Source organism: Anopheles darlingi, chromosome 2, assembly GCF_943734745.1.
Source record: "Anopheles darlingi chromosome 2, idAnoDarlMG_H_01, whole genome shotgun sequence".
In the NCBI taxonomy this organism is placed as follows: domain Eukaryota; kingdom Metazoa; phylum Arthropoda; class Insecta; order Diptera; family Culicidae; genus Anopheles; species Anopheles darlingi.
The window spans coordinates 36,316,903-36,344,402 of record NC_064874.1 but is presented as its reverse complement, the minus strand read 5'-3'; the positions used below and the strand labels follow the sequence as shown (position 1 = coordinate 36,344,402).

Genomic DNA, 27,500 nt, shown 5'->3' with positions numbered 1-27,500 from the left:
TTAAACAGACTGCCACGTGGTTTGGGTTTGTGTGTGCTGCTACGTATGTGTATGTGTTTGTGTGTGTGCTTTGTGCGCTTGGAAGGACAGTAGGAACTCTTCGGCCGACACGCGTAATACGTGGACGGCGTGGCATATTGCGGAGCCATGTAGTAGCGTGCTAGAAGAAATAAAAATGCATGAACAACCATCAGTCTCGCACGCCTGCTGCTTGAGTGCAGTCAATCACTTACTTGACGAAAGAACTGAAACCCGGTCGCTATTGCTACTGTTTATTAGGAAAGAGGTTGTCAGGGCGATGTAATTAATACTGTAACGGATTGTCGTCAAATCCAAACGAAATACGTCGAGACGTGTTCTGCTATTATGTCTAAGTCGGCGCATAACACTTTCCCCTGAAAGAACCTTGGGTGAACGAGCCATGTGTCTGCAGTGGCATACTAAATCACGGATACCGCAGTTTGAATACCGTATCTTCACGGCACTGTTGTCGCACTTGGAAATTGGAACAAAAGTTGGAGCACAATAAAATGACACAAACAGCGATTGTTTTTCAATACATTTTTTTTAAATTTTCATTTCAACAAAAATACATCTTTCGTTAATTACGTGACTCCTTCCTCTTGCTTCACGCGTGCACTCGTCGTGGTTTCCTCCTTCTACTGTCCCGCATTCCACGCGCCACCGTTTTGGCTCCTCCTCGGAATTCAACATTCTCTAACTGTTCTTCCTGAAAACTACCTTTTGCATTGCGCTGTATGTTTGCGCTTGCTTTCTCCCGACTTTCACAGTTTCTCATGCAGCGGCATCAGGAGGTTGATGTAACCGAATGAAAGTGTTTGAAGAACCACACAGTACTACAACCGCACGTTAACATAAAATCCACATTATGGTTACACACAACATCGATGTGCGTCGCGTGGAAATTGCAATTTTTATCATCACCCCAAAAGAATCCTAAAGCGTCGTATCGCATCGCTGCTGTTTCGACATCCGAAATCTATTAGGAACGGTCGTGCATCTCACTCGTACCGCGGATCGACACGTCGACCCCACTTGCACCTAAGATGCTGCGTGCTGGACCAACAAATAACGGATTTCGCAGGACAGCAAGGGAATGGGGTTGTTTGGTGCACAATATATTGCCGAGAAAAAACTGTAAACGATACAACAATAAACTGACATGCACCGCCATGCAAGGCCGCTGAGGGCCAAATGGATTGATTGACACCCTGTGGGGTTGGGTTGGATTTACATGGTGAGTCGTACTCTACTTCATCTCCACCCGACCCCCCTGCACTTCCACTGCTTGTGCTGCTGCCTACGGTTTCTAGATCTCTTTAGATGTATATATATCTATATGTATATAATGTATATTTGTAAAGAATGTATATTTTCCGCTTTCATAGTTTTTGCACGGTCTCAGTAGCCCGAGCAAGGTTCGGTGACAACCGCGTCTACGGTTTCAGACTTTTGAAGAAGATAATAAAAGAAGATGAAGAAGAAGAAGAACGAGTAAGACCTATCACTCGCAGAACAGAAACTTTTTAAACAATTCATTCTTTTGGCTACTCCTCTTTTTCTGCAGTCCTTCACGCAGCTCATTAGCCGTTCAAATGTACTACCGATCATTCCATCGGTTCCCTCCATCCTCGCATCCTGACGCTCGTACCATTCTTCCGCGATATGTTCGGTTCGTTTACTTTTCTCTCCCTCCACTAGCACTATATGTTGGGTTTTTTCGATTTTACTATAGTTTTCCATTACTCTATTTCCTCTTGCTATATTCCATTTCCTCTTTCATACATTTCTTTCTTTTTTTTTGCTCGTATTATTTTTATTGTCGTTGCGTTTTATTCCTGTTTTTTGCTCGACTTTTTCATTTTTCTCTCTTTATCTATAACACTTTCGTTAACTCCGCGTAGTCAGCATACGGATAATTACTAAATTGCACCGCTAAGTAATGATCATCAAAGGAAGGTAACGGAAGGGAACTGGCGGACGATAACAATAGCGATACCAAAGTTGTATGCTTTTGCGCACAGAAATACTTCTTCTAAGATGAAGCAAATGAGTCGAACACTTTCCTACTCTCCCATCCCTCACGTAGGTACTGCAGCAAGTGGTCGATAAAACCTGCCTGCAAGCTCAGCTCTAGCTAGTATTAGAATAAGCTAATAAAGTAATGTAATAGGCAAAAACAAAAAAATATAAAAATCAACTAAATACAGATTACTGATTATACAAGACAACAACACAGCATAGAGCCAAAGAAAAATGCTTTAAAATACACAAAGGGAAAAGCTGAACGTTCAAAAAAAATACGTTAGAGTCTAGAGTGGGATAAAAACGGAAACCGTGTAAAAGATTGACTAACGAAAATGCTGCTCCTACTTCGGCTAACACCGCGTTTTGTCTCAGATTAACCACCACCTGTCACCAATAATATCCCCAAAATGTATTGCTAAAGGTATGTAATTGTAGTAAGACAAATGCTGACAAAGTGAAGAACAATCGAGACTGCCCTTAATGGTGCACGTCCTTGACTTGTGTATGTTGCTAAGGTAGAACACAACCGTAACTTGCTCTCGAGTCACGTGTCGTCACGCAATGCTAACGTGATCCTTTTCAATATTTCATATCTCCATAACTGATGGATGCGCTCGTTTCCTCTTAGTACCGTTACGCGCGAATCAACTCATCCTTGAACTAACATCCCGTGTTGCAGGTCTGTTTCAATAACTCTATGTACACGATATACAACGATAGCAAAACTGCCTGCCAAACTTCTTTCTTTTCTCTCCCCAACAAATACGCGGAATATCCCTCCATAGCCTTCCAAAATTCTTGCCTCTTCCAAAAATTCCATCGATGCCAAACTCTCTGTAATCGCACGCAATCTGCATCGTCCACAGTCGCCTGACCGTTCATAGCAATTCCTCACATGCTTCAATATGCCGTCGTCAAAATGTAAAATTCAGAATTCCCCGGCAGCAATTTCGTTTTTTCTTTTGTAACAATTTTCTTAACTCACTCTCTTATCCAATGTTACCCTGTTTTCATACGGTGTGCTGTTCTTTAATTTAGAAAAGGCTCCTCGTATTAGTTGCGTGTATCGCTTACACTGACAAACACTGACTGTTGGAACGTGACCGCGTGTCTCAATCCGAAACTATTGTGCAACGACAGAACGAACCAAACGAACGGAGCGTGGCTGGTAGGAATGATTCCAAAAGATACTCTAACATTAACAGTACGTTAGCCACAGGGATACAGCAGTCGCAGTAGCTCCGGTGATCGCGACACAAACACGTCTAGCACATTACTACCACCGAGCGTGAGTAACAGTAGGCGCCGTGGTATCGGGGCCCATGTCTTTTAAAAGTATTTAATGGAAATGTGTCCTCTCCTTTGCAACCAGGAAAACGGTAAATTGCACTAAAATGGAAGAAAATGGAAAGAAAATGGTCCATGGCCTACTGCTACTGCTGCTCCAGCGTGTGGCAGAGAATGCAATACTGATATATACGATTTCGGTAAAGTATTTGCTTACGGTGCAACGATGGTGCACTCTCTCAGGGACATCAAGGAAAGAGGAGGGGGATTGGGTAGGTCACTAGTATCTGTATCTCTCTCGCTTACTCCTTTCATTTTTTCTTTCTTTCTTTTCTCTCTCTCTGTCTCTCTCGCATAGGCCGCAATGTGAATATATGGTGGGTGAAGGGAAGTTAGAAAAGGGTTCTCGGAGGGTCGAAAGGAAGATGTGCGGTTCGTCGACAATCGTTTAGTTTGGCAAGGATCGGAGAAAGATGATTCCGGTCGAAAACGGTTCCCGTTGAAAGACGGCTAAAACGGTTACAGCCACCGGATTGCTTCGACACCCGGTTCCGACCTGCGTGCTTCTGCGATAGGGTCCGTTTGTTATTGTTCTTATTGCCTACGTCCCGCCGGCGCTGACGATGGCGGAGGCGTAGGATCATTGAAACGCATTAAACGCACCAAATGCCGGACCAGCGGATGATGATTGCGCGTTGCTACTGCCGTTCAGAAACGAACCACCACCAATCCCACCCATCATCATGGTCGGCTGCAGTGTAGCTGCAGCCGGTGTTGGAGTTTGGGCACCGACCGCGAAATTACCGTACCCCATGGGGCTCAAAGGGGACATTGGCGGCTGCTGTTGGGGCTGCTGCTGATGGACGGGACTGGAGTGGATGCTTTTCATCTGGTTCATCGACGGTGCATTGGTTGGGCCTTTGCCACCCTTCACACCATTACCGAGCAGATTGTCCAGATCGATGTTAATGCTGCCGGCGTTTTTCCAGGTTGTGCCGACGTTGTTCGGTGGCATCGTGCCGGTACTTTGATTGGATCCAGCACCACCGGGCAGTAGTGAAGGATTGTTGTTGATGCTATTGGGAGTCAGGAGTGACATTGGTTGTAGCAAACCACCGCTACTGCTGGCGGTCTGGTTAAGCGAAGAGAACAGGGCAGCTGGAAGTGAAAGAGCGCGAAATGGATTAGCATTGGACGGATGGATGGATGACGCACTTCCCGTCTGTCCTTTGTAGAACCTTGACAATCATCGTCCGGAAAGGACACATCTTACGAGACACGAGGTCCCCGTGGATGGCGTCGTCCTCGCCAAAGGTCATTTGCCGCCCCGGGACTAACAAGAACAAGGGCCCCCTACGTGGCGACACCCCATGCCTTGTGTTGACCGAATCAGTAGACGGACCTTCCCTGACCTGCCTTCTTACACACAACAGAGTGAACAGAGTTGTAGCGCGCTGCGGGAGACACATGTACAGTGCGATAGCCACTACGATGACCACGATCGATCGGTTCCTGTCCCTATCGCTAACGCTCACTATATAAAAATGCATGTTTCCTGTTCAGTCTGCTCAGTGCGCGAAACGTGCCAGTACATTTCAGCCGACCGACTGACCAACCGACAGGATTCTTCGTGCTTCCGTGCGTTCCGGTATAATCAACAATGAGTCAAGGCGCACCATCAATTACAACGATGGTACAAGGTGGCGCACTATTGGTGCTGACGGTGGTACTGCTTAGTGGCCAATTGACGGCCTACGCTCAGCACAACCAGGCGGACGAAACGTGTGAAACGTTACCGTCAGAGATTCATCTCATCAAAGGTAAGCCAGAGCGAAGCGAAGCGGTATGAGAGGGAGCATCCTTTATCTAATGCTTGCTAACTCCTAACAGAGGAATACGACGAGCTGGGCCGATTGTACCGGACGTGCAACGGTGATGTGACGGTGAACAAGTGCGAGGGTAAATGCAACAGCCAGGTACAACCATCCGTCATTACGGCAACCGGCTTCCTCAAGGAGTGCTACTGCTGCCGGGAGTCGTTCTTGCGCGAACGGCAGCTTCAGTTGACACACTGCTACGATCCGGACGGTGTGCGGATGACCGATCACGAGTCGGCTACGATGGAAATCCGCCTCAAGGAACCGGTCGACTGTAAGTGCTTCAAGTGTGGCGAGATGGTTCGTTAAGGGCGCACAGCAGCATTAGCAGCAGTAGTCCCCTCTGCATTATGTAGGTCCCTCCCTTCTAAGATCGGCAATCGCAACACCATTCTCGGAGGTCTCGGATCCTTTAGGCTCGGGATCCTAGATCTTCCCAGCGAGTAGTACAGTTTCACAATAATAATAAAGCAATTCAAATCTAATCTTCGTAACACCACCAAAGACACGGCCAATAGCAAATAGACATCATTCTTTGCGAACCAGGCCCAATAGCAATCAATAAGAGTAGGATTGGCACGTTTTTTTTTCGGTTTTCGTTTTCCATTTTAATGCCTTATCAATACTGTTATGTGAAATTCATTGCAACGTGCTTCACCGTTTTGCGGACACGTCCCCTCCCTCCCTTCTACGGTGGGTTCTCTGTTTCGGTTGTCGTTAATGCATCGTAGCACATGGTGAGAACATGGCGTCCAAGCTCCCGACATTCCTCGTTCGGTTCTCCACGACGTAACACGTCCAGCTGGATGCAATCTTGTTCCAGCCATTCGCGTAACTCCAACAATTCCCGTTCAAACTGTTGCCTAAGTAGAGAACCCGCAGACTTCATCGCGAGAAAGATGGCTGCCAGAAGCTGCAGTACCGCCAGACGAACACGCGGTTCTTCGCTGTACCGAAGCAGGCTGGCAAGTGCAAACACCTCCCGTACCATACGCGGTGCGATTGGACAGTTCTCGGCGCATACCATCAGCACGGCCAGTGTCTGTAGGAAGCTTACAAGCAGTAGGTTCTCGGCGTCGTACGGGAATTTGAGTCCCGCTGTGAAGATAAACCGGTTGCCACCGAATCCCTGGAGTAGCGGGAAGAAGAAGTAACCCGCCACGTCAGCGTACCGGTTCACCAGTTCGCGCTCTTGTTCTGCCGTCTTCTGCCGCTTCCGGCTACCGAAGCGTCTCGTTTTGCGTTCAAGCCGCTCTCGAAGTATTCGTTCCGCTTCCTCGTGCTTGGTGCGCTGTTCGGCTTCATCGCGGAACATGAGCAACAGCTTTTGAGTTGGCCTCTGGGTTGGCTTTGGGTCCGACGGCGTCTCATCGCTAGGCACCGCGGCAGATGGTCGAACGTTGGACAGTACCTTAGCAGTTTCGGCCAGGACATCGAGCATGAAGATTCGGCGGTTTACGTTATGTCGACCTACCTCGGCGTGAAACTCACTACAGAGAAAGGTGGCCGCCTGCTCCGGGAAAGCCACACCGATCGCTACCAGAGCAGCAAACTTACGCTCGCTAAACGTGGGCATATGGGTGCGGCATTCGAGAACCAGAAACAGTTGGAGAAGTTCCTGTGCTAGCTTTGCATCAGCGTTGTGCGGTAGCTGTTGGGCTATCAGTTCCGGTGCTGCTTCCATGGCCATTTCGAATCGCTCCGGTTGTTGGTTAACGGCTTCCGGGTCCACCAGCGTGTCACGTAAATCGAGCAAATATCTGGGACGATGGCGTTCCACATCGATCTTGGTATCGTTTGACATATCGTACGCCGGTAGATCTTCATCATCGTCAGAGTCGAGCTGTTCCACGGGATCAGCCAGATCCCGCTGTACCACTTTCTGGTTTTGCTTCCGCGCATCAACAGCATCGTCATCATCATCGTCACTGTCCTGCACGGGATTTGTGGTTGGTTTTTGAGTGCTTGCAGCTATAGGTCTCGCTTCGGCTCTTTCCGACTCTTCTTTTTCAATGGGTGAGAGCAACAATTCTGCTGCCCAATCAATTCGTTCTAGGGTCTCTGCCTCGATGATGTCATCCGTTGGACGACACCGATCACCGAATGTTCGCAACTGCTCGATCAACGCCTTCGTTGCCGCATCGAAATCGTCGTACTCGAACTGTAAACGCCCCATAGTCGTATCGCCGGCATTAAATTGGCCCTCGATCACCTCGGCCGTGATCATGCCTGTACAGCGCATCTGCTTCATCGGCGACTCGAGATGTACCTGGAACCCATCGAATAGTAGGCGCCGACATGCTTCCTTTTGTTGGGTCTGCTTAGCTATCTGTCGATGCCCCGTGCAGCAGTATGCCACGGAAAGCAGGAGTAATTTCGTAACGTAAATGTGCTGTTCAAAACTGGTGCGCTGAATGGAGGTCCGGCTTGACCATACCACCAACAGCTGCTGCATAAGCTGCTCCAGTACTGTGGACGCGCCGTTCTTGGTATGTGATTTACTCGAAATCCGTGCTAACAAATGCACTAGCTCTTCGATTATGACCTCACTTTTGTAATAGTTGTACAGTGGGATCTTTTGAAGTAACACGTATGACCAGCTAACGGGTATTTTGATCGCCGATTCGGTATTGGTGCCATCGCGGAATACTGACAGCAGATCGATGCGTTCCCGGAGTGCTATTAAAGCAACGATTTCAACGGCCGATGCGCTTAGCCCGGTAACTATACAACGGTTAAAATGTGCCAACGATGCCTCCTTGTCCGAGAGGTCGCCCAAGCTACCGCCACTATTACGAAGAAGTAGGATCAGCGACGCCTTTAATGCCGGTGATTGACGATCTTCATTGAAATCAATCACGAGCTTGCTTAAAAGCGACGAGAAAAATGCTGGACCAATAGGACCAGTGGGTGCAAGTACAGTTGCTGGGCCGTAAAACTTCACCAGCTCGCCAATCGTTGCGATGGTTCGAAGGAATTGTCTTAACATAATTCGGCCATACTCTCGAGGGTGCAGCTCAACCGGTAATCGTTCCCTCAGTACGTTTGCAATCCGACTCGGAATCGCAGCGAGTAGCTGCACTAGGGAATGTTGCGGTGAACAGGATTCAGTTGCTTTGGATCTTTGAGATTCATAAATGAACGCCGCCGGTAATACGGACTCATCTGTCAGCAGCCGGATCAGTAGCTTCAGGACTCGGTTGCGACCATGGTGCGTGGCAGTCGCCGCTTTCGTAAGCATGTTGATAGTTTCGAGTGGAAACGATAAGTTCGCATCGAGTTGAACCAATCGGTTTAGTAACGGTTCTTCTAAATCATCCAATAGATGAACCAAATCTTCCAACAAACCGGGTAGGGCTTCATCGGTAAACTTGTCCCACACAGTGGACATTCCTTCGTCGAGCGAGCACGCGAGTAGCTCGGATGGTTGTACCGGTCCAGGTAAGCACTCGAGCAGCTGGGCCAACTTCTCATTTATCTGCCGACGATCCTCTTCACACGTGATAACGGCAACTACGGGGCCACTGCCGCCCGATTTAGTTGGTTTCATTCCGTTCAACTGTTTCTGCAGCTCGTTGTATCGACGTTGCAGCTGCTGTTGGCGGCTGTCAGCGTGTAGGTCAGCCTGCTTGCTGCTGCCGGTGTGTTGTTGTGGTGCTGAAAGGGCAAAACAAAACAGTTGCACCATCGATCCGTTGCGTTCTTCTTTTCCGTTGACCTTCTGTGGCATTCGGTGACATTCGCCGCATAGCGCATTGAAGGAGTTTCAAGGAGTCGGACGAATATGAAGCGACGCAGGAGGAATAGGCAAGCAAGGAACTAACAACAACGGGACGGAAGTATGATGCAGGCGTGGACGCGAGGCGACGCTTCGGGAACTAATACAGGTGTCTTGCACGCACTTGAATCGAGATCAAGAGATCCGCAATTGGCTCAGCATGCGAAAATTGCAAATGATACCCAAACAAGCGAGCGCAGAGTGTCCAATTGGAAAGAGAGTTTTCAAAAACCTTCCTTCTAACCTTGCGCGCTACTAACAATATCACTTGAAGGAACACACGAGTGACTCGCTGTCCTGTAAGGCTTACTGGAGAAGCGTATGGAACACAACTTACCATTGGTACTGCTGCCTCCACCGAGCGATAGGCCACTGAGGTCGGAAAGTATATCGACTGAACCGCTACTCGCCATTGCTGGCATTGTCGTCGCCGCTGTCGGAGCGACGCCACCCAAACCAAACAGCAAATCAGCGGTGGCAGCTGGTGCTGTACCGGCACCCGATGGAGCCGATCCGCTGAACGCAGCAAAATCGGCAAATTCATCGCCCTCCTTGCTGGTCGAAGTTGCCGGTGCCTTGCCCGAGCCTCCACCACCACCACCACCACCGAAGGCAGACTCGAAGTCACCGAACTCTTCCGTAGCACGAGGATTAAAGTCATCGTCCTCGTCATGGTTACCGACGAGCGACGCTGAGGCGGATGTGCTCTTTGTCGGGCACGTCTTGAACAGATCTTCCAGCACTTCCTGCTGGTTGCCGGCACCAACAATCTCTTCCGCGTGTGTATTGCGATGGGTCGGTGAGTGGATACCGAAGTCTTTCGATGCATTGCTAGTGCTGACCGAGGAAGCTGCAGCAGCAGCCGTTTTGGCGAAGCCACTCGCCGCACCGAGATCGATCTTTTTCGTCGGCTTTGAGGCAGCCGCGCGTGGTGCACTCGTCACCACGCTGTTACTACCTCCGGTTGTGACCGGTTTAATGTTGAGGTTAATCTTGCGCTCTCCACCACTACCCCCCGTACTGCCGGCCATGCCCGTCGATCCGATCGACAGACTGGACGATTGACGGGTGGCGGGACTCTTCGATCCGGGTTCTCGATCCTGATAGCGATTCGAGCGATCGTACGGTCCGTTCGATTCATTGTCCGAATCCTCTCGCTCACCCTCATACTGATAGTCGTACTCGTGATGATCACCACCTCCTCGCGATTCATTGTCTGGAATTAGAGAATAAGCGCGAGGTTACTCGTTAACCGAGGGATACAATAAACTAGCTAAAAAGGCGGGAGAAGAGACCACCACTTACATCGATCCTCACTGCGCCGTTCGTAGCTATCTCGGTAGCCGCCGTACTCGGAGCCACCACCACCTCCTCCTCCTCCACTGCCACCGTACCGCAGTCCACCACCTCCCATCGCTTCTGAGCTCATGCCAATGTACTTGTCCTTGTTCTTTTTGGCCTTTTTCCGCTCTTCGCGCAACCGATCGTCGTCCTGAATGAAGTCGATCAGCTCGCGCACCTTGTGCCGCACGTTAATGCCCTGATCCTTGCCATTCTCATCGACGAACGTATAGTTTTCTAGCGAACGCAGATCGTAGATGTGTTCCCGCGAGGACGTCACGACTCGCTCCGATCCATTGCGGACAAGGTAGTTGAGTAGGAGAAGGCTTTTGTACGTTCGGCGCCAGTTTGTCTTGTTGTCCTGCAGCATGCGCTTCCACAGCATTGACATTACCTCCGGGAAGTGCTCGTAGGTGAAGGTGGCGTGCGCTAGCTCCTGCATTAGTGGCCCCGTCGGTCCCCACGGTTCATCGTTAGTCGCTTCTCGTACCTTTCCCTCGATCTCTGTGTAGTTCATCACCACGTTCGTGCTGCGGAAAGAGGAAACAATTAAGACGATTAGATGATTATCAATGCTTTCGCATGAGTTAGAAATCTTTAAGTCAACATCTTTGTCGTTGTAATTGGAAATGGGAACTACTTTAATCCATTTTCTAATAGGCACACATCCAAGCGGCTACAGGTAGGAAATCAATCCGTAACTCCTAATCCGCAAACCCCTTTTACCGCCAAAAAGCGGCAGTTCTGTAGCATCGTTTCGATCGAGTACCATTGGAGAACAAATGAATTTTGCATGCGATTAAGCCACACCTGTAGTCGCACTCGCTTCGTGGCGTTCGCACCCTCTGCATTGTGCGATGACCCTCGACTGTAGATCCGTGTGTGAGATACTTCTCTTCGTCCTAGTCCCTGGTGAGGGGTCATGCGATGCGATGCGTGCGAACGAGCGAACTCCCTAGTTACCATTTTTGGGCACGATCACCTTGGACCGTGCCGCAAACGACACGACAACACCTTTCATTCGCTTTTGGGAACTGGTGTTGCCCGTAGCCACTACGCAGGGGGAGAAAGAGATAGAGAGAGTGGCGGCACAGACGGAGTTCAAGGTGTGGTGTGGCCACCCAGCCCCCGGACAAAACGAAACCAAAAATCATGGTTCTCTTCTAATTTTCCAACGGATGAAAAATTCATCCACAAATCCAGCGACTACAATCGCTTCTGACGCGAAACCGTCGCCACCTTCCTATCATCACCCTTGCACTTGAGGCACATCGCTTGTTCAGCGCTTCAGCAGCATATGCTCGTGGCGTTTGCGTTGGGGAAGTCGCTTAATAATTCAACGTATCGCATCGTACCAGCCAGCTCTGTCTGCATCGCGATGGAGAGGCATCATTGTAAGAAACCGACCACAGCAGCAAACGAGTTCCGGCATCCGGTAACGGCTTTAAGCGTCGACGGCAACGACGCCGACAACAGAGCATTAACAGCACGCAGCAGCGCATGTGGCAAATGGTGAGCCCGGGCGGCAAACAACCCACACGCGGCAGTCTGTTGAGAACCGCGAACAAAAATGATGCTTATCGTTTCTTAGTCAGTTCTATTCTCGTCTAGCACATGTTATAGGGCGATCGATGTAGCATAACATGAACATAGCAATCGAAGAACGCGACAGAAAGAACAAACTACTTAAAGCCGGATGGATACTAACTGGAAGTTCTAAATAGAAAAAAAAATCGAAGGAATGCTTCCAAATAAGTCAAAGTAGGCCACTGCCCTCATTGCTGTAGAATGTTGCATTGCCATTGTGTATGCGCTCGATTGGGTTGGATAGGACAAATGGAAAAAGAAATTAGGTGCACCGAAAATTGACCTCATTACGAGTCCCCCCCCCCTCTTTCCCCTCCTTACGTTTATGTTTCTTGGTAACACCCTTCCATAGCCCTTCCATTTCATGCAGCATAGAGACCGAGGAATTCCTAGACATTCCTCCACTCGCCGAAGGCGACCTTGAAACTGATCAACCAAGATCATCGAACATGTCGACAGGGTGTACCGGTGCGAATTGACTCATCTAGGTGGATAGTGGCGGACTGGAAACTTTAGTGACATTCTTTGGTGTCGGTATATTTTCTTGATGATGATTTGTGGACAAAATCGAATTCTGGAAGAGATTTATTAAGTTCAAATAATATTTTGTGAATATTTTCCTGATCGCCTCCCGGGGAGACACACACTAGGTTTTGGCCATCATGTCGCGTAACCTTCATTCTATCTTTCCTTCACTTTCAATCGCGCGAAACATCCCCCCACTGCACCCCTCCCTTCTATATCTAAAATGTTCATGCTCACGGCCACCGGTAGCCCGAGGATCGGGGGGTGTGAAACGAAGATCGCTAACTCGACACGCACAACAGTTGACGACGAAGCAGTAGTCCTCTTCGATACAGGCCGGCCTACTTTGGAGTTCGTCCATAATAAGCGTGTACCGGCTAGAAAGAAAACATCGTCGTACCTTGCCAGCTCGACAGCCCTCTTCGCTGCTTAAGCGTGTTTTAATTTGTTTGCTATGTTTACGCTAATCGCACTCGAAACAACTATCGAGGCGGCGACAACGACGACGTCGTGGAGCAAAAGAAACCAAAGGTTACCGCTGGCCGGACTGATATCAGACCATTCAACGGAAACATCACCACTGCTGCACGGCTCCACCCTAATCGTGTGTGTGGGTGCCAGAATTCTTATCTTTTCCCTGACTTGCGAGTTGGTGCAATCCTTTAAACACCTGAGTAGCGCCCGACGAAAGATGCTTTTGCGAGCTATTCTACACCGTGGGCTACCGAGTTTTGAAGATGAATACGCTGGAATACGTTAAGTGTGGTGACTGGTTTTACTACTTACACCTTATCGGCGAGTTCTCGCACTTTCCACATGCTGATGAATTTATCCATGATTGCTTAATCACTGCTTCACGGTCAACGGTAGTAGCTCTGCTGCCTCTGCTGCTCGTCCTTGTTGGATGCTGTTTTTTCGGGGGGTTTGCGGGGAGATCAAATGGAGATTTCAATTGCAGAGGAAGGAGGTGGAGTGGGCAATCAAAACAATGCAACGAAGTACACGCCACCACCCGCCAGAGGAGCTCTGAACGGGCACCGTACTTTGACCGCTGGAATTTTGGGGGTTCTGCTTTCTTCCGGAACGATGGACACCGCGGAACGTTGGGTCTGAATCACGGCACGCAAGCACGCACGAATCGCGTACCACCCACCCGAGAGCACAGTTCCACGTCGCGCTCGATCAGCGCCAGGTATTACACCGAGATTGCATTCAACCTGCTGTCCGTGCGCCTTACGCCACCTTCTGCCCTCGCGTTTGTTCCGTGTAGACCGAAGTTTGGCTCGATTCCCGGTGATTCCGATGCACCAGATTAGGCGAAAGGCACACGACGTTCGCGGAAGCGATTAGAGGCAACACTTTAGGAGAATCGAATTAAAAAACCTCACTTTTTACTCCTCTGGTGGTAGGTCACGGGCCACGGAAGCTGCTGCAGAGGCAGAGTGTACGCAAGCAGCAAGAAAATATGCGAGGTAGATTGAACTACAAGTAACCACACTGGGTGCGTTCCGTTGCGTTTGGTTCGGCGCGGAATTGAAAAACTTCTTTTTACCGTACACTACTCCGATAACTACTTTATTTCATCGTACAACTGAAAAATGCGTTGTTCTAGCTGACGGAGTCCGTGGTAGAGTTCACATACCGAGGAACACGTGACGGTGGCGGCTTCTTTTAATAAAAATCGAAAGCTGGCAGGAAGGCCACTCAAATACTGCTCCACTCCATTATCGTGGTATAGTATATCGTAACTTCCATTTCGCGTCCAGTAGTGGTAGTTGGGCAGCGAAATGTGAACCTTACTAGCGCAAGTTTCCTCTCCGTCAAGCGTTTCGAGCAACGGTGGATTGCCTTCGAATGGATTAACAGCATGCGCATCCTGTTCGTTATCGCCAGTTGCTGTTAAACTGTACGCGAGTCCCAGATCGTTTATCACATTGCGGTGAAGCACATGGCGCAGCAACTCATCCCTATTTTGCTGCTTTGCTGTGATGCGCTCTTCGAGATACTCTAAAATATCTTTTCTTTCGGCAATGGACGGATCATCATTGTCACCGTCGTCGTTGCCGCCGTCGTCATTGTCGTCGTCGCAGTTAGTTAATAGAACTTCCATGAGACTGTGCCTTCTAATGAATCTATCGATTCTATTCTCGGTTGAACAATACTTCTCCATCTGGATGTGCTCAATGCTAAGTTTAGTTCGTTTTGTTACTAATCGAACCTTACACTGGCTCAGGAGGTACCTTTTAAGCGGCATTGGGTTCACGAATGGTGCAACCACCCGTTCGCTGTGATCTGTCCACATATACTCCGGAATGTAGACGGAGGCTCGCTCAGTTGCATCCATTGCTAGAATCTCTTTCAGATACGAACGCCGTGGCTGCAGACTAGGATCGAACTCGAAATGTCGTAACGACGTGCTGTTGGACGACCTAGACACGCCAGCCTTACGGTGGTTGTCAGCGAGCGGGGATATAATGGAGTTCAAGTTGCTTAACCGCCGCTCCCAGGTTGGACCATTTTTGTTGTTCGATCGGTAACCGGAAGTTTCATACTCGTCGGACACTACCATGGACTCCATAAAGTCGACAAACATTTCCGAATCGAACGCTGGTTTACCGTTGATCATCTGAACCTGCGAGTAGTGCGTCGGGAAGTGCATTTGTTCGAGGATGATGCGCCGCATAGCAACGTACCGTTGCCATTCACCCCACACAAAGAGCGCTTTGTGCTTGCCGGGACCCGGTGGTAACAACAGATCATTAAGCTTCTTTGTAGCGGTATCCAGTTTGTCCTCAGTCGCACCATCTAGTGCGAACAGCAGCTTCATCGCACATAAAATATACTGCATGGCCGATATCTCGTAGTTAGGCAAGGACGATGGCTTCCAGCTGCTAGAATCCCATCTCGGAGGGTTGATCGCAATGAGTTTCGTTATGCAAGACATCAAATCGTATGGCAGTGCCAATTCGCCTAAATAGCGCAAGCAGAGTGCCGCTAGATCGGGTCGACGGGGTACAATCGATAACTTGCGAACCAAACGGTTTGCCAATCTTCTTACTTCCTCTTCGGAACAATGGTATCTCGCTAGGTGAAAAATGGTCTCAGCGTACGACTCAGGGTCGATGGTATCCGGTAAGTAGCGCCTAATGTCGTGGAAATAAAGATGTCCTTCCTCGCACCATCGCCAGAGGTCACTTATCATAATGATGCTACCGACCTGGTTGAGACCGAGAGCCAAAATAGCCAACAGCACCGAGCGTCGGTTCATTCTCGTCATATCATTGGCCGAGAAGACGGGTCCTCGCGAAACTCGGTTGGTTAATATTGAGCTCGATATTGAGTGGCAGGTTGAATTCATTGGCGCTTCCCGCTCGTGCCATATCACGTGCTCTTCGTCGATGCGCAGCTCATCCAATAATCGTTTGCGAGCACGCTTGTTGAATCGTCCCGGAAGCGGCTTTTTCGAATCATTGATCGTACTCTGCTGCGAGAGGCTATCCAGTGTAGAGCTCAGGTCGGATTGCTGGCTCAGCAGCTGCAAACTGTGTTCTTCTTCGATTAGCTGTTGGGCCAGTTTCCGTTTGCGCGTCTTCTCGCTTATCTCTGCATTAGCTTTTTTCTTTGTCGATTCCGTTTTGGTACGCTCCACAGATCGGTTAAAGATGAGTTTTAAATCGCTGTTCAAAATCAAAAAAAATATGCTTATTGTCTGATAAAAAGATTGATAATTAGGGTCCGTATTTTTCTTACTTCGGCTGATTTAGCAGAGTGATTCGAGGTCGCGAGTGTTTGCGTTTGTCGAAGAACGCGATCTCCGCCTTCTGTAAATAGGCACACCAGATTTGAAGAACCGATCTCTTCAATTCCGCGGGGGCGCCCAATTCGATTAGCCGCTCGGTTAGACCGTGCAGTATGTAGTTCAACTGCTCCCAGCTACTGATTTCATGTTTCGTCTCTGTTTTCGTTACGTCGTGCTGCACGTCATCGTTGCCGGCTACAGCATCGACCACGGTCTCGCACTTAACGGCCAACTTTGTACCGCACTCATCGCAGTAGTAGAATCCGGCATCCAGAGTAAACGAATCCAGCCCACACACCTCACACTCGCCGATGCTACGGTTCATCCTCACGTTACGAAATCTATTAAAACAAAACGAACTCGGCCTCCAAGTGTTCCGAGGGTCAGACGCTGTATTCCATTTGTTAGTAGAAAGGGGTATCCGAAGGGTAATTGCAGGAGTCCTTGCAGTGATGACGAATGACTGGAAAGAAAATTCGACCGTTAATGAAACAGATCCTTGCAGAATTACGAACATTAAAACTGGCCGGCACGGTTTCCGATGGATTTCCCAGGCTACCGGATCTCACCTACAGATTTCTGTACTCTCTAAGGTCGATGGTGAGTTGGTTGAGTGGTTCCCGGAGCTGTAGAAGGATTCTTTTAGGGTAAAGGAAACGGAAATGTAGAATCCTTTTTCGCGGTTTCTCTCGTCCTCGATCGTTCGTTTCGTGAATCTGAGCGCAGTTTCCCACGGTTTTTCACTTTCTCGACCTATTTTTCCAACGAAAACGACGGCGGTAGTTGTAAATAATGCTAATTTGCTCTTATCACTTTTATCTTTATCACTACATTCACGAAAAAAAGTCTTAAAAGTTAAAAACTTCCTTTAAATCCAGAAAATTTTGAACCTAACCTCAAAGCCAAAACAACGGCAACAGTGCCACGCATGTTTATTTTCTCAAGGAATTTGAATTTTTAATCGAAAATTTTACTTTTTTTGGCAAAAAATCCCCATGTTTTATCGACCATCACTGTTCCATGGGGCGAACCCCGGAACTTTCGACTCCTAAAACCACAGTGAGGTAAACGATGAGCCTTTCTCTCTCGCACAAGTCTGAGTTCTACTAAGAGTGAGCGGGACAGAAAATCCATTTTGAATCGGACGTTTTCCTCAATGACGTCGTGGCTTTTTTGAAATTGCGAGCGAAACCTTTTTTTTTATTTTCTAAATAACTGTGGTTTTTTAATTTTCTTAATTTGAGTTTTTTCCTTGAATTTCATGAATCAACTCACTCTCTCTGGTTTTTGTATGCATGTGGCCTTTGTATGCATGGCCAATTTTCACCAAGATCGACCGTCAGAAGCTTCATCGTCTGTATCTATATCCTCATTCCTGGGGCCACTTCATTAACTCTGATTAAGCGCAGCAGCTTCCTCTTTGCGATAGACCTGCTGGGTTTCTCCGGCCAAAAGACTAGCATCGTTTATGATTTCTTCAAAAATCAACTTATCAATCGCAGCATGCCGTTGGTCGGATTCAGGAGATCCCTAGTTCTATTGCCGGCTTGATCCTGTGATCGATTACACGACTTACATTCAGAAGGCTTGTTTTATTCAGTATAAGCTGCTCCAGCTCCATGTCGCCATCGTCTTCTGGTCATACTTTGCCCAGTTCCGAGGCCGAGTAAAAATCGCCGATAATTTTTCCTCGATCTCCTTGTAAGGTTGGTGGAGATTAGTACAATATTCCACAATTTCGAGATTTTTTTAGCTTACTCTGGATGAATATTACGTAACGCTAGATTCTAACATAATTTAGATTTATTTGCTGCACGATTCCATATCATCCGCGACAGCTCACTTCACGGTTTTTTGCAGTTGTTTAGTTTAGTAATTTAACTAGTTTGGACGATAAACATTCTGTAGTTTAGGTGTAATTATCAATATCTTTGAAAGATTTTGATTATTTTCAGCATCTTAGCAGTTGATACCTGGTTACAGTTCAACTCGGCGATTTGGTTTGGTCGCCCGCTGGAAACAACGTGGTCATCGATGGATATCGATATCCCTTGGAAGGATTACAAACCATCGAAGCCACAGACATAAAGGACCTTAACGTGTATACCTTAATTTAGTCAATCCTGAGCGCATTAACAGCAGTTGAAAGATTATTGTGTCTCATACATTTCATCAGTTACAATAAGTACTTTAATGTAAAAATTCTCTCATGTAAGTGTTGATTTGACAATGGCAAGTGCATGCTTCTTTGGGCGCGTGTATTCTTTGAGCGTGCTCTATGTGCTCGGAGCGGTATCTTTCGTCCTTGGATCGTTTTGCAGAGTGTTCGGCGAGGATAACGCTCCGGTTCGATTCGTTCCCGCTTCGAGTTTGCGGTCGTGCCCGAGAAAAAGAGCGGCCACGAACCTTCGGGCCGCAAGCGGACCGTATCAGTGTTGTTATCTTGCTCCGTTGGCAAGGCAGACTGTATCCTGTTCTCCATGGATATACTGTCTGTGTGTGGTTTCAATTGGCGGTAATCAATCACCCGGGGCAACATTCCTATAGGGTCGCGTTTTGTTTTCTGGCGTTCGAATCCTTCGACGAGTGCGAAATTGAAAGTATACTTTAAATGGCCGCACTAACCCGCAAAGTCTCCTGCTTGCCGAAAGAGTTAAAGATGATAAAATGACGAGCCATGAGTGGAAGTGTATGTGTGCTTATAGTCGAAAGTGTTGTGAAGAGCGTGCGAGGAGGTGCTGCAGGATAATTGATTTGCAAACTTCTCATAGCGTGTAGGAGGCGTACGTGTGCGATTGCAGTGTACTGATAAGCGAGCGTGTGGAGGCAATAAACATATTCGCCTGGTTTACCTCACCACAAGGACGCCCGATGCTACTGGTAGAAGGATAATGGTGATTGCGATCGAACGAACACCTTCGGTGAAAGTGAAAGAAAAGTGTGGAAAAGCCGCCGCTTTTTCCCGTTCGGCTACGGATCGCTCCAGGCATAGGCGAGCGTCCGGAAAGGACCTTATGTTGTAACGAAGTGTTTCCATGCTTCCGGCACCCGAATACTCCCTTTCACACGGCAACAAATTTATGTAATTTCGCCATCGCTTCCTACCTGATTCGATGCGAATGGAAGTGTGTACGCAGCGAACACCTCACGTTCGGTGCGGCCTTTCATTCACTTCCTTTCTGTTAGCTTCCGCTTGAGATGCCCCTTTAGTAAACCATTCGTGCATACCAGTTCTGCTATGGAAGGCGAGCTATCGTCTGTACGACAATGTTCGCACGACCAGAAACAAATTAAAGCCCAAATTCCGTATGATTACGTGAGCTGCGTGTGTTCATCCGAGGGGTTGTAACCTTCTTCTCGTCCATCTCGTCCTCGCAAACTTGCGGTCGGTTGGTTGGTTTTCTGCAAATCTCGAAAACACTTTTCATCCAATGTTCCTGACATACACAGCAACAGGCCCTAAAACGGTCCGGATGCTGCAGGCTCAGCCAGACTCTTGTTTTAAGACCGACGACCGTAGTGCTGGTGCCAGAAGCTAGCCTTAATTTTTGTTTCATATTCGCAAAAACCAACGGCACAAGGATGGTGCAACAAAATGTTGGTTCGTAAATATTTGATGCCCTTCACCGGTTCGATCGATGAAAATCTGACCGTCGAACTCAACCTTATCATCTGGCGGGCAACATTTCCCCGCCTTTTTTCACTCAACCTTTTCATGGCTTATCGGGCTCGCTCGCTCTCTCTCCTGCTCTCTGTTTCTCTCTCTCTCCCCCTACCTCTCTCTCTCTCTCTTTCTCTCTTTCTTTCTCTTTCTCTCTCTCTTATTCTGATCCAGGCATCCAGCAGCAAGAGGAGCAGAAGCATCTCTTCCTCAGGTTCGCTCCATGCTCCGTGGCGCTGGCTTTATGTTTCATTTTCGCCATGTGGCTGTGGTGGGCCATCCACCCAACCCCACTATGAAAAGGGTCGGAGCTCGAGGACGATGTACCGCCAGCATACTAGGAGCGAGCGATGATGCTGTGCTTCGGTGCAAAGTGGTTACAGTTGTTTGGTTGTGCTTTTTTTATTGCAGCACAAGAGAAGGTATTTTTTTTACTAATTTTCAAATGTTATTTCAAAGTTAATTTGGCTCACTTGATGCACAGATTAAGATTGAACCGTTAAATTTATGTTTCGCTTTTCATGTTAGTTTAAAGAATTATCTTCATACTTTTAATTTATTAAATGTGATGTTTGCATGCGTAACAAATACTTATTTAACTATTGATTATACTACTGATGTAAATCAAACTCTGACTAACTCATGTTCCTGGAGTTTTGAAAGGAGCTAGTTTGTATTTTATTTTGATTTCTTTTTCATTTGATTGGGGACTTTTAGTGGCTTTTAATAAATTCTCCAAATCCTTCTTCGAAAATCTGTTTTGATGCTGCCTAATGTAATACACGTTCTATCGTTGCTATTGGTTATCAATTTATCAAGGCTGCTGTGGAAGTCTGGTAGTTGTGCAGCGAATAAATCCACAATACCGTTTGAAAAACCGTTTAAAATTGAATCACTACTCTAAAGCACGGCAATTACTGCTTGATGCAAAGTGGAAGCGAAATCGTTTACTTTTGGTAGTGAGTATTTGCACAATGATCCGTCATCATTTGCATGATAGACCGAGATGAAAACAACCGAGATGCAGCGTAAAATGGCTGTTAAACCATCTCTCGTCGCACACCAGTTGTCCAATTCGCTGACTGTAGGCCGATTTGTGGAATCCCCGAAGGACAGCACAAGTAGAGCCGACGTCAGCACAAGGATCCCTTGCTTCACATACATTCCGGAGTCCAGGAACTCGCACAAAAAGCATGCGATCGATGAAAGACGCAAATGACTGGCAGCAAACAGCAATCTCGTGTGTGACTCTCACGAAAAAGTCAAAACGCAGATCCACAAAGCAAGGACTGTGGTGTGTGTTCTGCTAAGGACGTTGTCACAACGAAGCAACGAACGGACGAACGGGAGCATAGAAAAAAAAACACCCAGGACAGGCGGCCAATGGACGGGATGGGTCGGGTGATTCCGATGAAACTGATGATAAAAGCACAGAGTCGTGTTAAAATGCTAAGCAAATTGAAGAAGCTTGTGCGAGTGCCCTCCATTGGTGGTTGCTATTCCTGGCTCCTTTGCCATCACCACCAGGACGCCAGCAAGTCCATACTTCGCAAGCAATAGGCTGAAGATGAGTGTTGTCTTCGTTGAAGACGGACTGGTAAGCGAGGCTACTAGCGTGCGGAGAGGCGCAAGAGACACAGGCAGGTACACAATGTCTTTTCTTGAATATATTCCAACGAAAACAATATTCGCAGTCGCTGCTATGAAAGCATCATTGCGAAGCCGGAGCGGATGGCTGGAGCGAAAAGAACGAGTGAACATCATTGGCGACGATGAGAGTCCACTGGCCACCATCAAGGCCGCGACATGCCGGCCATGGGAAGGGTAACGAGATGGAGGCTAACGCTGCAGAAAGCTCCGATGTCCAATGTGCTAGGCATGCATATAGTGGCTGCTACAGATATGAAATATACAATTCAGAAACGCCACAAAGACGCTAGCGGCTCATTATGCTCAAGGCACACCATTTTATGTGCCTTCAATTGCTAGCTTTTCCGTTCGGTTTGGCAAGTTAGACACGTTCCAACACACCCGCAGCAGAGTACCGTCAGAAATCTTGATTGGTCCGTGTGTGCAGCAAGGGGGATGACTGGTACTTGAGCGACACCGTTGCTCATCGTAAAGGGTACAGGCCACCGGAGCCGGTGCCTTGGTAAGCCTTTTTTGTACCACGTGTGCTGTCGTAAGAGCCTTTGCCATGCGCACCACGAAATGCCACTAGAACTTAGGTTCCCTTTATCACCGTTCTACCTTGCAAGGGGCTACAGGGCGGTGTAAACAGGCTAGATGAGGTAATTAACTCAGGGCGATGTATATTTTGCTGATTTTACACCGACCAGCCGCTTTGCTGGTACGGTTCAGTTCAAGCGTTCCCCTCGGCAGGACCTTCGGATGCTTCGGAGGTGAGTGATGGTGTGAAGCCCTCAAAGTATCTCCCGGCATGTTGGCAGTTTCTATTATCGTGTGTAGTATCCCATTGGCTATGCCAGCGAGCATATCATACCCATATTATGCGCAAACGCTCGCTCATAAGCCACTTCCATGCTATTTCCATCACCATAGGAGCGTGTGTGTGTGGGTGTTTGTACTCGTCACGTTCGTTCGTGGAGGGGATCGCGGAAGAGATTTGAACCAACGTTAGCGAAAGGCTAAACCGGAACCGGAACCCCTTGCGTTCCCGTGAGCTTCACATTTCACCATCCACCATCAGCTAGGTGCTACACAGCTGGTGCCCAGGCTTTTTAATAAAAGTTAAAAATAAACAACTTGCGCGCCTGCTGGCAACATCCAACCTCCTGGCTGTGTGTGTGTGTGTGTGGTCCTTGTGGCCACCCTTTTTACCGAGCTCTGGCTGTGGTGTGGTGTCCCACGCCCGCTTTCATCGTGGCCACCGCTCGCTAACTTCTAGGCAAAAAGGGCATCTAACACAAAGTGCACGTGGGTGGGAGGAAGTGCCTTTGGAAAAGATAAACAGGCACGGTTTCTGCGGGCCAATTTTGGTTTTTCTTCACTGTCAACCCGTGCTGCCGCCGCCAACGACGCAACCGGTGGCGCTAGCGGGGCCTGTTACAGGGAAAACTTCCCGGCCTTACTCCTGCACCGACCTTCTCGGGAAGGTAGAGATTCGATCGATCATCGCAATGAACTTTTTAACCACGGGAAACATCACCTCCAATCCTCCAGGTAAACCAATGGCATGGAAACGTATATCTCGCGGGTCGAATGCGATGAGCATATGGCAGGATTTCATCGACACGACTACGACTACGAGCTAATGTAGCACGATCAAAGCGTCGGACAAAGGTGCGTAGCGGATCGCGAAGCGTTTGTCTAATTAATTGATAATGAATATTTAATACTTCAAATCCCCAACTTTTGAACATACCGCATGGCGTGGCATGGCATGTAACCAGCCCGCGCCAGTGAGCTATATCGATTGGGATAGCTGGGTTCCGGTTGAAGGATTAGCAGGCGGATTTTGAGTTTAATTTAGTAAACTCATCATGACGCATGAACGCTCATGCTAAGATGAAAGAAGAGAGAAGAGAGTGAAGGGATACATTATGGCAGGTCGCGAGCTTGAAAATGTTGTCCGAGAAGCAGGATGAGGGATCATTAGAAATTGGAGTTTGAGTTTTCGTTTCGTCATAAACAAGACGACGGGTCGGCGCGCTTTAGCGGCTGATAAGCTCTTTTTGCTCGCGTTATTAATTAAACGTGTTGATAGCCACCACGAGTGTTTTTAAATTTTGTTCGGCCAGATGTGATAAGAGTGTTATCTTGTATTTATATTAAGTTTATGCACTGCATTTGATTATTTCGGGTAAGAAAAGGTTTATTTTTGACGATTTTTAGTGAAGAAACCATTCAACTTTATTTTTTCAAATATGCCATTATTAAACTACAACTTTTCAAGAATATTTTGTGGAAGATTTATCAAAAACTGCGTTCATGGCATCCAATCTAGAAAGGCAAGTCTGCAAAAATGTACTTTTTGTGGTGCCCATCGTAGTCACGTACCGGGTTATCAGAATTCTACAAATCAATATTATTTTGTTAGATTATAAGTTTATCCAGGTAGCCCGGTTGAGACTTTGTTAAATTTTCTGTTTTTCGATTTTTGGCAGATTTTTGAAGTTGAAAAAGTGATGCTGTTTTCGATGTTGCCTCAAAAAACGAGTTTTATATAATTATAAAAAAGTTTCAACAATTTTCATAAAAACTCGACGGGGCTACCTGGCAAATAGTGCACAGATTATGTGAAGATTTTAGAGAGACCGCTTTAAAGTAGCGAGGTGCTTTGAGTTTTGTATGAAAAGCGGAATTTCAAAAATCAATATTTTTGTCAGTTTAGCTTCGATTGATCCCAAAATTTTACACAATACTCTTGAAAGGATAAGCCATTATAAAAAATATAAAAAGTAAATGCGAAGTAATAAAATAAAACACCGAAGCCCCCCCTTAATGCGCTTGAGCGTTTTACAGTACAATTTTTCATTTATTTTTTCCATGGATGGGAAGAGCGTCATCAGAGACAGCACGGTTGGACGGAAATATCCGTTTAGGATGGCCGTGGTTACGCAAATTTGACTTACTTTATCGGCTAGATGCTAACTGGTTACGCACACGTTTGATACGCTGGCTATTAGTTCACACGAGTGAGCTCATAAGTTTTACGGGAAATATACGAAGCAAGGGATGGGTAGTTTTATGATAAGTTTATTTCAACTTGCAGCTGTCGGTTCAGTACAATGATCATTTGTGGAACGCAAAAAAAATCCCCATAACTATCATTCGATACGTTATGGTAGAATATAATAAACATAACTTTTGATAAATTCTTATATTCCACCCCGGGTTCGACTCGATAGCCTTGCAAATTATCAACTTGCTGACCATCAATCGAAGGCTCTAATACAGACCGTCTAGCAGTAGCGTGCAAGTATCGTTTGGATGCAATTTACACATTCGTGGTCTCATGCTCAGCGCTTCATCCGGATATTCCGTACTTCCAACGTTCGCTTCAGGTGAAACCGATGCAACCGATGCGAACGTGCCAGTAAGAACCTGCGCAAGGTTATTTGTCCGGTAGTAATCACGACTACTGCACCTTGCGAGGGGGGTGGGGGCCATTGCTGGCCTGGGCTGCCGTTTCGTGCCAGATCGGGTGTGGCCTCGAATTTCGAGATTTATGACCGCACGCACGTCACACGGAGCGGGTTGTGTAGATACATTGCAATAGAAAACATTACGCTGTGCACATACACATGTCTGTGCCTCGGTTCGAATAGAACGGAACGTGGTACAGGTTTCGCACTGGTTTCGCTTTCATCTTGGACGATGGAAAGTGTGCCGTCTGGATCCGGATGAAGGAAATGCAATATTATGTCAGGCCCCCGACATCAGGCCGAGCAATGCAATCAAATAGCCGCACACGCTACACCATCTTGTGGTTGGTTTGACTGCACAAGGAGCTCACGAAAGCGGCACGTCTGAATGTGCCATATGTGATGGTGTAGTATCACAGTAAAACACAATGGCGACCGTCAAAAAGAATGATATCTGCACATTCACACAGCACAGCATGTAGCTGTACGGTTGTATGAGTTCGAAGGAAGGCATTACAATGTGATTCACAGAAATAGCTGGAACGAAACGGTGGAGTGCAGGAAACGTGGGAAAGCAACCATCCAGTCCCCCCCGTGTCCATCCAGTCCGGACCGAAAACGGATGAATCATTCTAAGATGAGTGATGATAGATGAGGGAGGGGCGCATGTGAATTGCGACTGAATGAAGATATCCTGAGCAGTATGGGTCTACGTCCTTGAAAAGTGAATAGCAATACCGAAAAGCCCACGCTCTTCGGCTTTTGCTACTGATATTGAGTGTTTTGCAAAACAATTTTCCGACGGTTTTTATTTTTTTCTGCAGAACGTGCTCGGTCCGGTACGGCTTTTCGGTGAATGCCGAGCGCTAGTTGTTGTGATCTCGGCACTCTAGATGGAGATTAAATTATTCATCCATCATGAGCAGACCAGGGGCATCATCATCATCATCATCATGTTGGGATCCTGTGCCCCGCTTGAATTATTCATTGAATGTCTTGTTTAACGGCTCATCTATCAGTCAGCAGCACTAGGGACATGGCCGTACCCTATCACCGGTATACACTGATTTGAACCCGTCACACCTAATCTCACGAGCTGACTCGTCAGGCCTACTTCTCCTTCCGCTTCACCATCGTCATCGGCCATCATCATAGTCAACGGTTGATCGACATGACAACCAGAAACAATGGCCACACGAACCTGAATCCCAGGCCTGCTCCGTATTCCAGGGCTGGAACGTAAACGTAAAATAAAATCAAATCGACACAACCTCCTTAACCCACATCAACAACTGCGAGCCTTCGCTAGGTTGCGATAGCGGTTTCGGTCACAACGATGAGGTGTAGATTGCTATCGATGATACCAAATAAAAGAAGAGTGGGGGGAGGGAAGGGGGGGGGGGGTAGGTAAAGGAAATGAAAACGGTCAAAGCCAATTGCCCTGACACTCGAAACCGTCGCGCTCTCTGATACCGCGTGGATGATGTATTGATGGATACCTGGACGGGACGGGACGGGAGGCAAACGGCCGGGCGGCTGTCTGTCGCGGTTTCGAATTCGCAACAATCGCGGTCGGGTTTTTGCTTACCTTTTTCGTGTTTATCCACACCGAAGATGCGGTTTTTGTGGCTAGGAATTGTTAGAAATCGGGAAAAAGAAACTCTCGTACCTGTCGGTAATAGAGCCACGCGGAGACAACGGCCGTCGAGGTCTCGAAAATAAAACCCGCATCTTACGTCACGTTCTTCGATGGAATGGGTGTACGAGAAGTAGAAAGGAAGGATGTATGAGGACCGAATGAATGGAAGGTCGCGCGAGATACGCCTTCGAATCGACTGGAAAGACCATTTTCGAGAGAGTATAAAAATTTTACCAAAAACAAAATAAAACGAAACAAGTAAACACACTTTTCATCAAAACAACGAAACACACATACACTTACACATACACATGGGGAACCGCAAACCGCAACACACGAACCAAGGCAAAACACTCACGCCACCCGCAGCCACCCTCAGGGCCCTGAGTCAACAATCGTGCGTCTCCATCGGATTAATCTGTTCCCCGATGATGTTCCACATGCGCGCTTCGGATGCAACTCTCGCATCTCTCCGTCCAATGCGCTCTCTCTCTCTCTCTCTCTCTCACACTGTCTTGCGTTCTCTCTCGCGCTCGGTGCTCGGTTCTACCCCCGGGAACTTCCGAGCTCGTGCGTCAGATAGGCGAAGAAGCATTATCTCCTGACGCTCAATCACCTCCACCACGCGTCCAGTGCCGTGGGCGGCTTGCCGGAAGAAGCGAGCAAGAGCAGGAAAAATAAAAAGCCAAAAGCAAATAAGGAGCAGTAAGAAGACGAAGGGTAGAAGAAGAAAAGACAAACACAACAAAAAAACAATGTGACCAGATAAACAGAAACACGCACGCACAGACGGAGCCGTTCGTTTGCTTCGCGACCGTCGCTCGCCCGCTCGGTTCGGCCGGCACTCGG

The 27,500-nt window shown here is 47.7% G+C and overlaps 6 protein-coding genes across 13 annotated transcripts in view; 2 read left to right on the top strand and 4 right to left on the bottom strand.

Moving 5' to 3' along the window:
• LOC125950262 (dedicator of cytokinesis protein 3) overlaps positions 1 to 190 on the top strand; it is a 60,430-nt gene extending 60,240 nt beyond the window's left edge. For all 6 annotated transcript variants that reach the window (XM_049678088.1, XM_049678089.1, XM_049678086.1 and 3 more), the window contains one exon: positions 1 to 190. This exon is cut by the window's left edge and continues 2,856 nt beyond it. The gene's annotated coding sequence lies outside the window, so the exon portion shown is untranslated.
• LOC125950273 (transmembrane and coiled-coil domains protein 2) overlaps positions 1 to 27,500 on the bottom strand; it is a 300,863-nt gene that overhangs the window by 11,789 nt on the left and 261,574 nt on the right. The window lies entirely within an intron of this gene.
• LOC125950275 (clathrin interactor 1-like) lies at positions 458 to 13,853 on the bottom strand. The gene is made up of 4 exons (XM_049678116.1): positions 13,231 to 13,853; positions 10,297 to 10,862; positions 9,329 to 10,207; positions 458 to 4,494 (listed from the first exon to the last, which is right to left on the bottom strand). Exons 1-4 carry the CDS (start codon positions 13,278 to 13,280, stop codon positions 3,977 to 3,979), a joined length of 2,013 nt encoding a protein of 670 aa, XP_049534073.1. The 5' UTR covers positions 13,281 to 13,853; the 3' UTR covers positions 458 to 3,976.
• Positions 5,246 to 9,313, bottom strand: LOC125950267 (telomere length regulation protein TEL2 homolog). The gene has a single exon (XM_049678100.1). It carries the CDS (start codon positions 8,941 to 8,943, stop codon positions 5,902 to 5,904), a length of 3,042 nt encoding a protein of 1,013 aa, XP_049534057.1. The 5' UTR covers positions 8,944 to 9,313; the 3' UTR covers positions 5,246 to 5,901.
• Positions 14,015 to 17,082, bottom strand: LOC125959203 (TATA box-binding protein-associated factor RNA polymerase I subunit B). The gene is made up of 3 exons (XM_049692013.1): positions 16,813 to 17,082; positions 16,195 to 16,706; positions 14,015 to 16,121 (listed from the first exon to the last, which is right to left on the bottom strand). The coding sequence occupies exons 2-3, from the start codon at positions 16,566 to 16,568 to the stop codon at positions 14,015 to 14,017; spliced, it is 2,481 nt and encodes an 826-aa protein (XP_049547970.1). The 5' UTR covers positions 16,569 to 16,706; positions 16,813 to 17,082.
• The window catches only part of LOC125950279 (protein phosphatase PP2A 55 kDa regulatory subunit), a 14,928-nt gene continuing 14,756 nt past the window's right edge, over positions 27,329 to 27,500 (top strand). The window contains exon 1 of one of the 3 annotated variants that reach the window (XM_049678132.1): positions 27,329 to 27,356. The gene's annotated coding sequence lies outside the window, so the exon portion shown is untranslated. Of the gene's footprint in view, positions 27,357 to 27,385 lie in introns of those variants that run through there. The other 2 variants (XM_049678131.1, XM_049678128.1) reach the window with 2 other exon arrangements.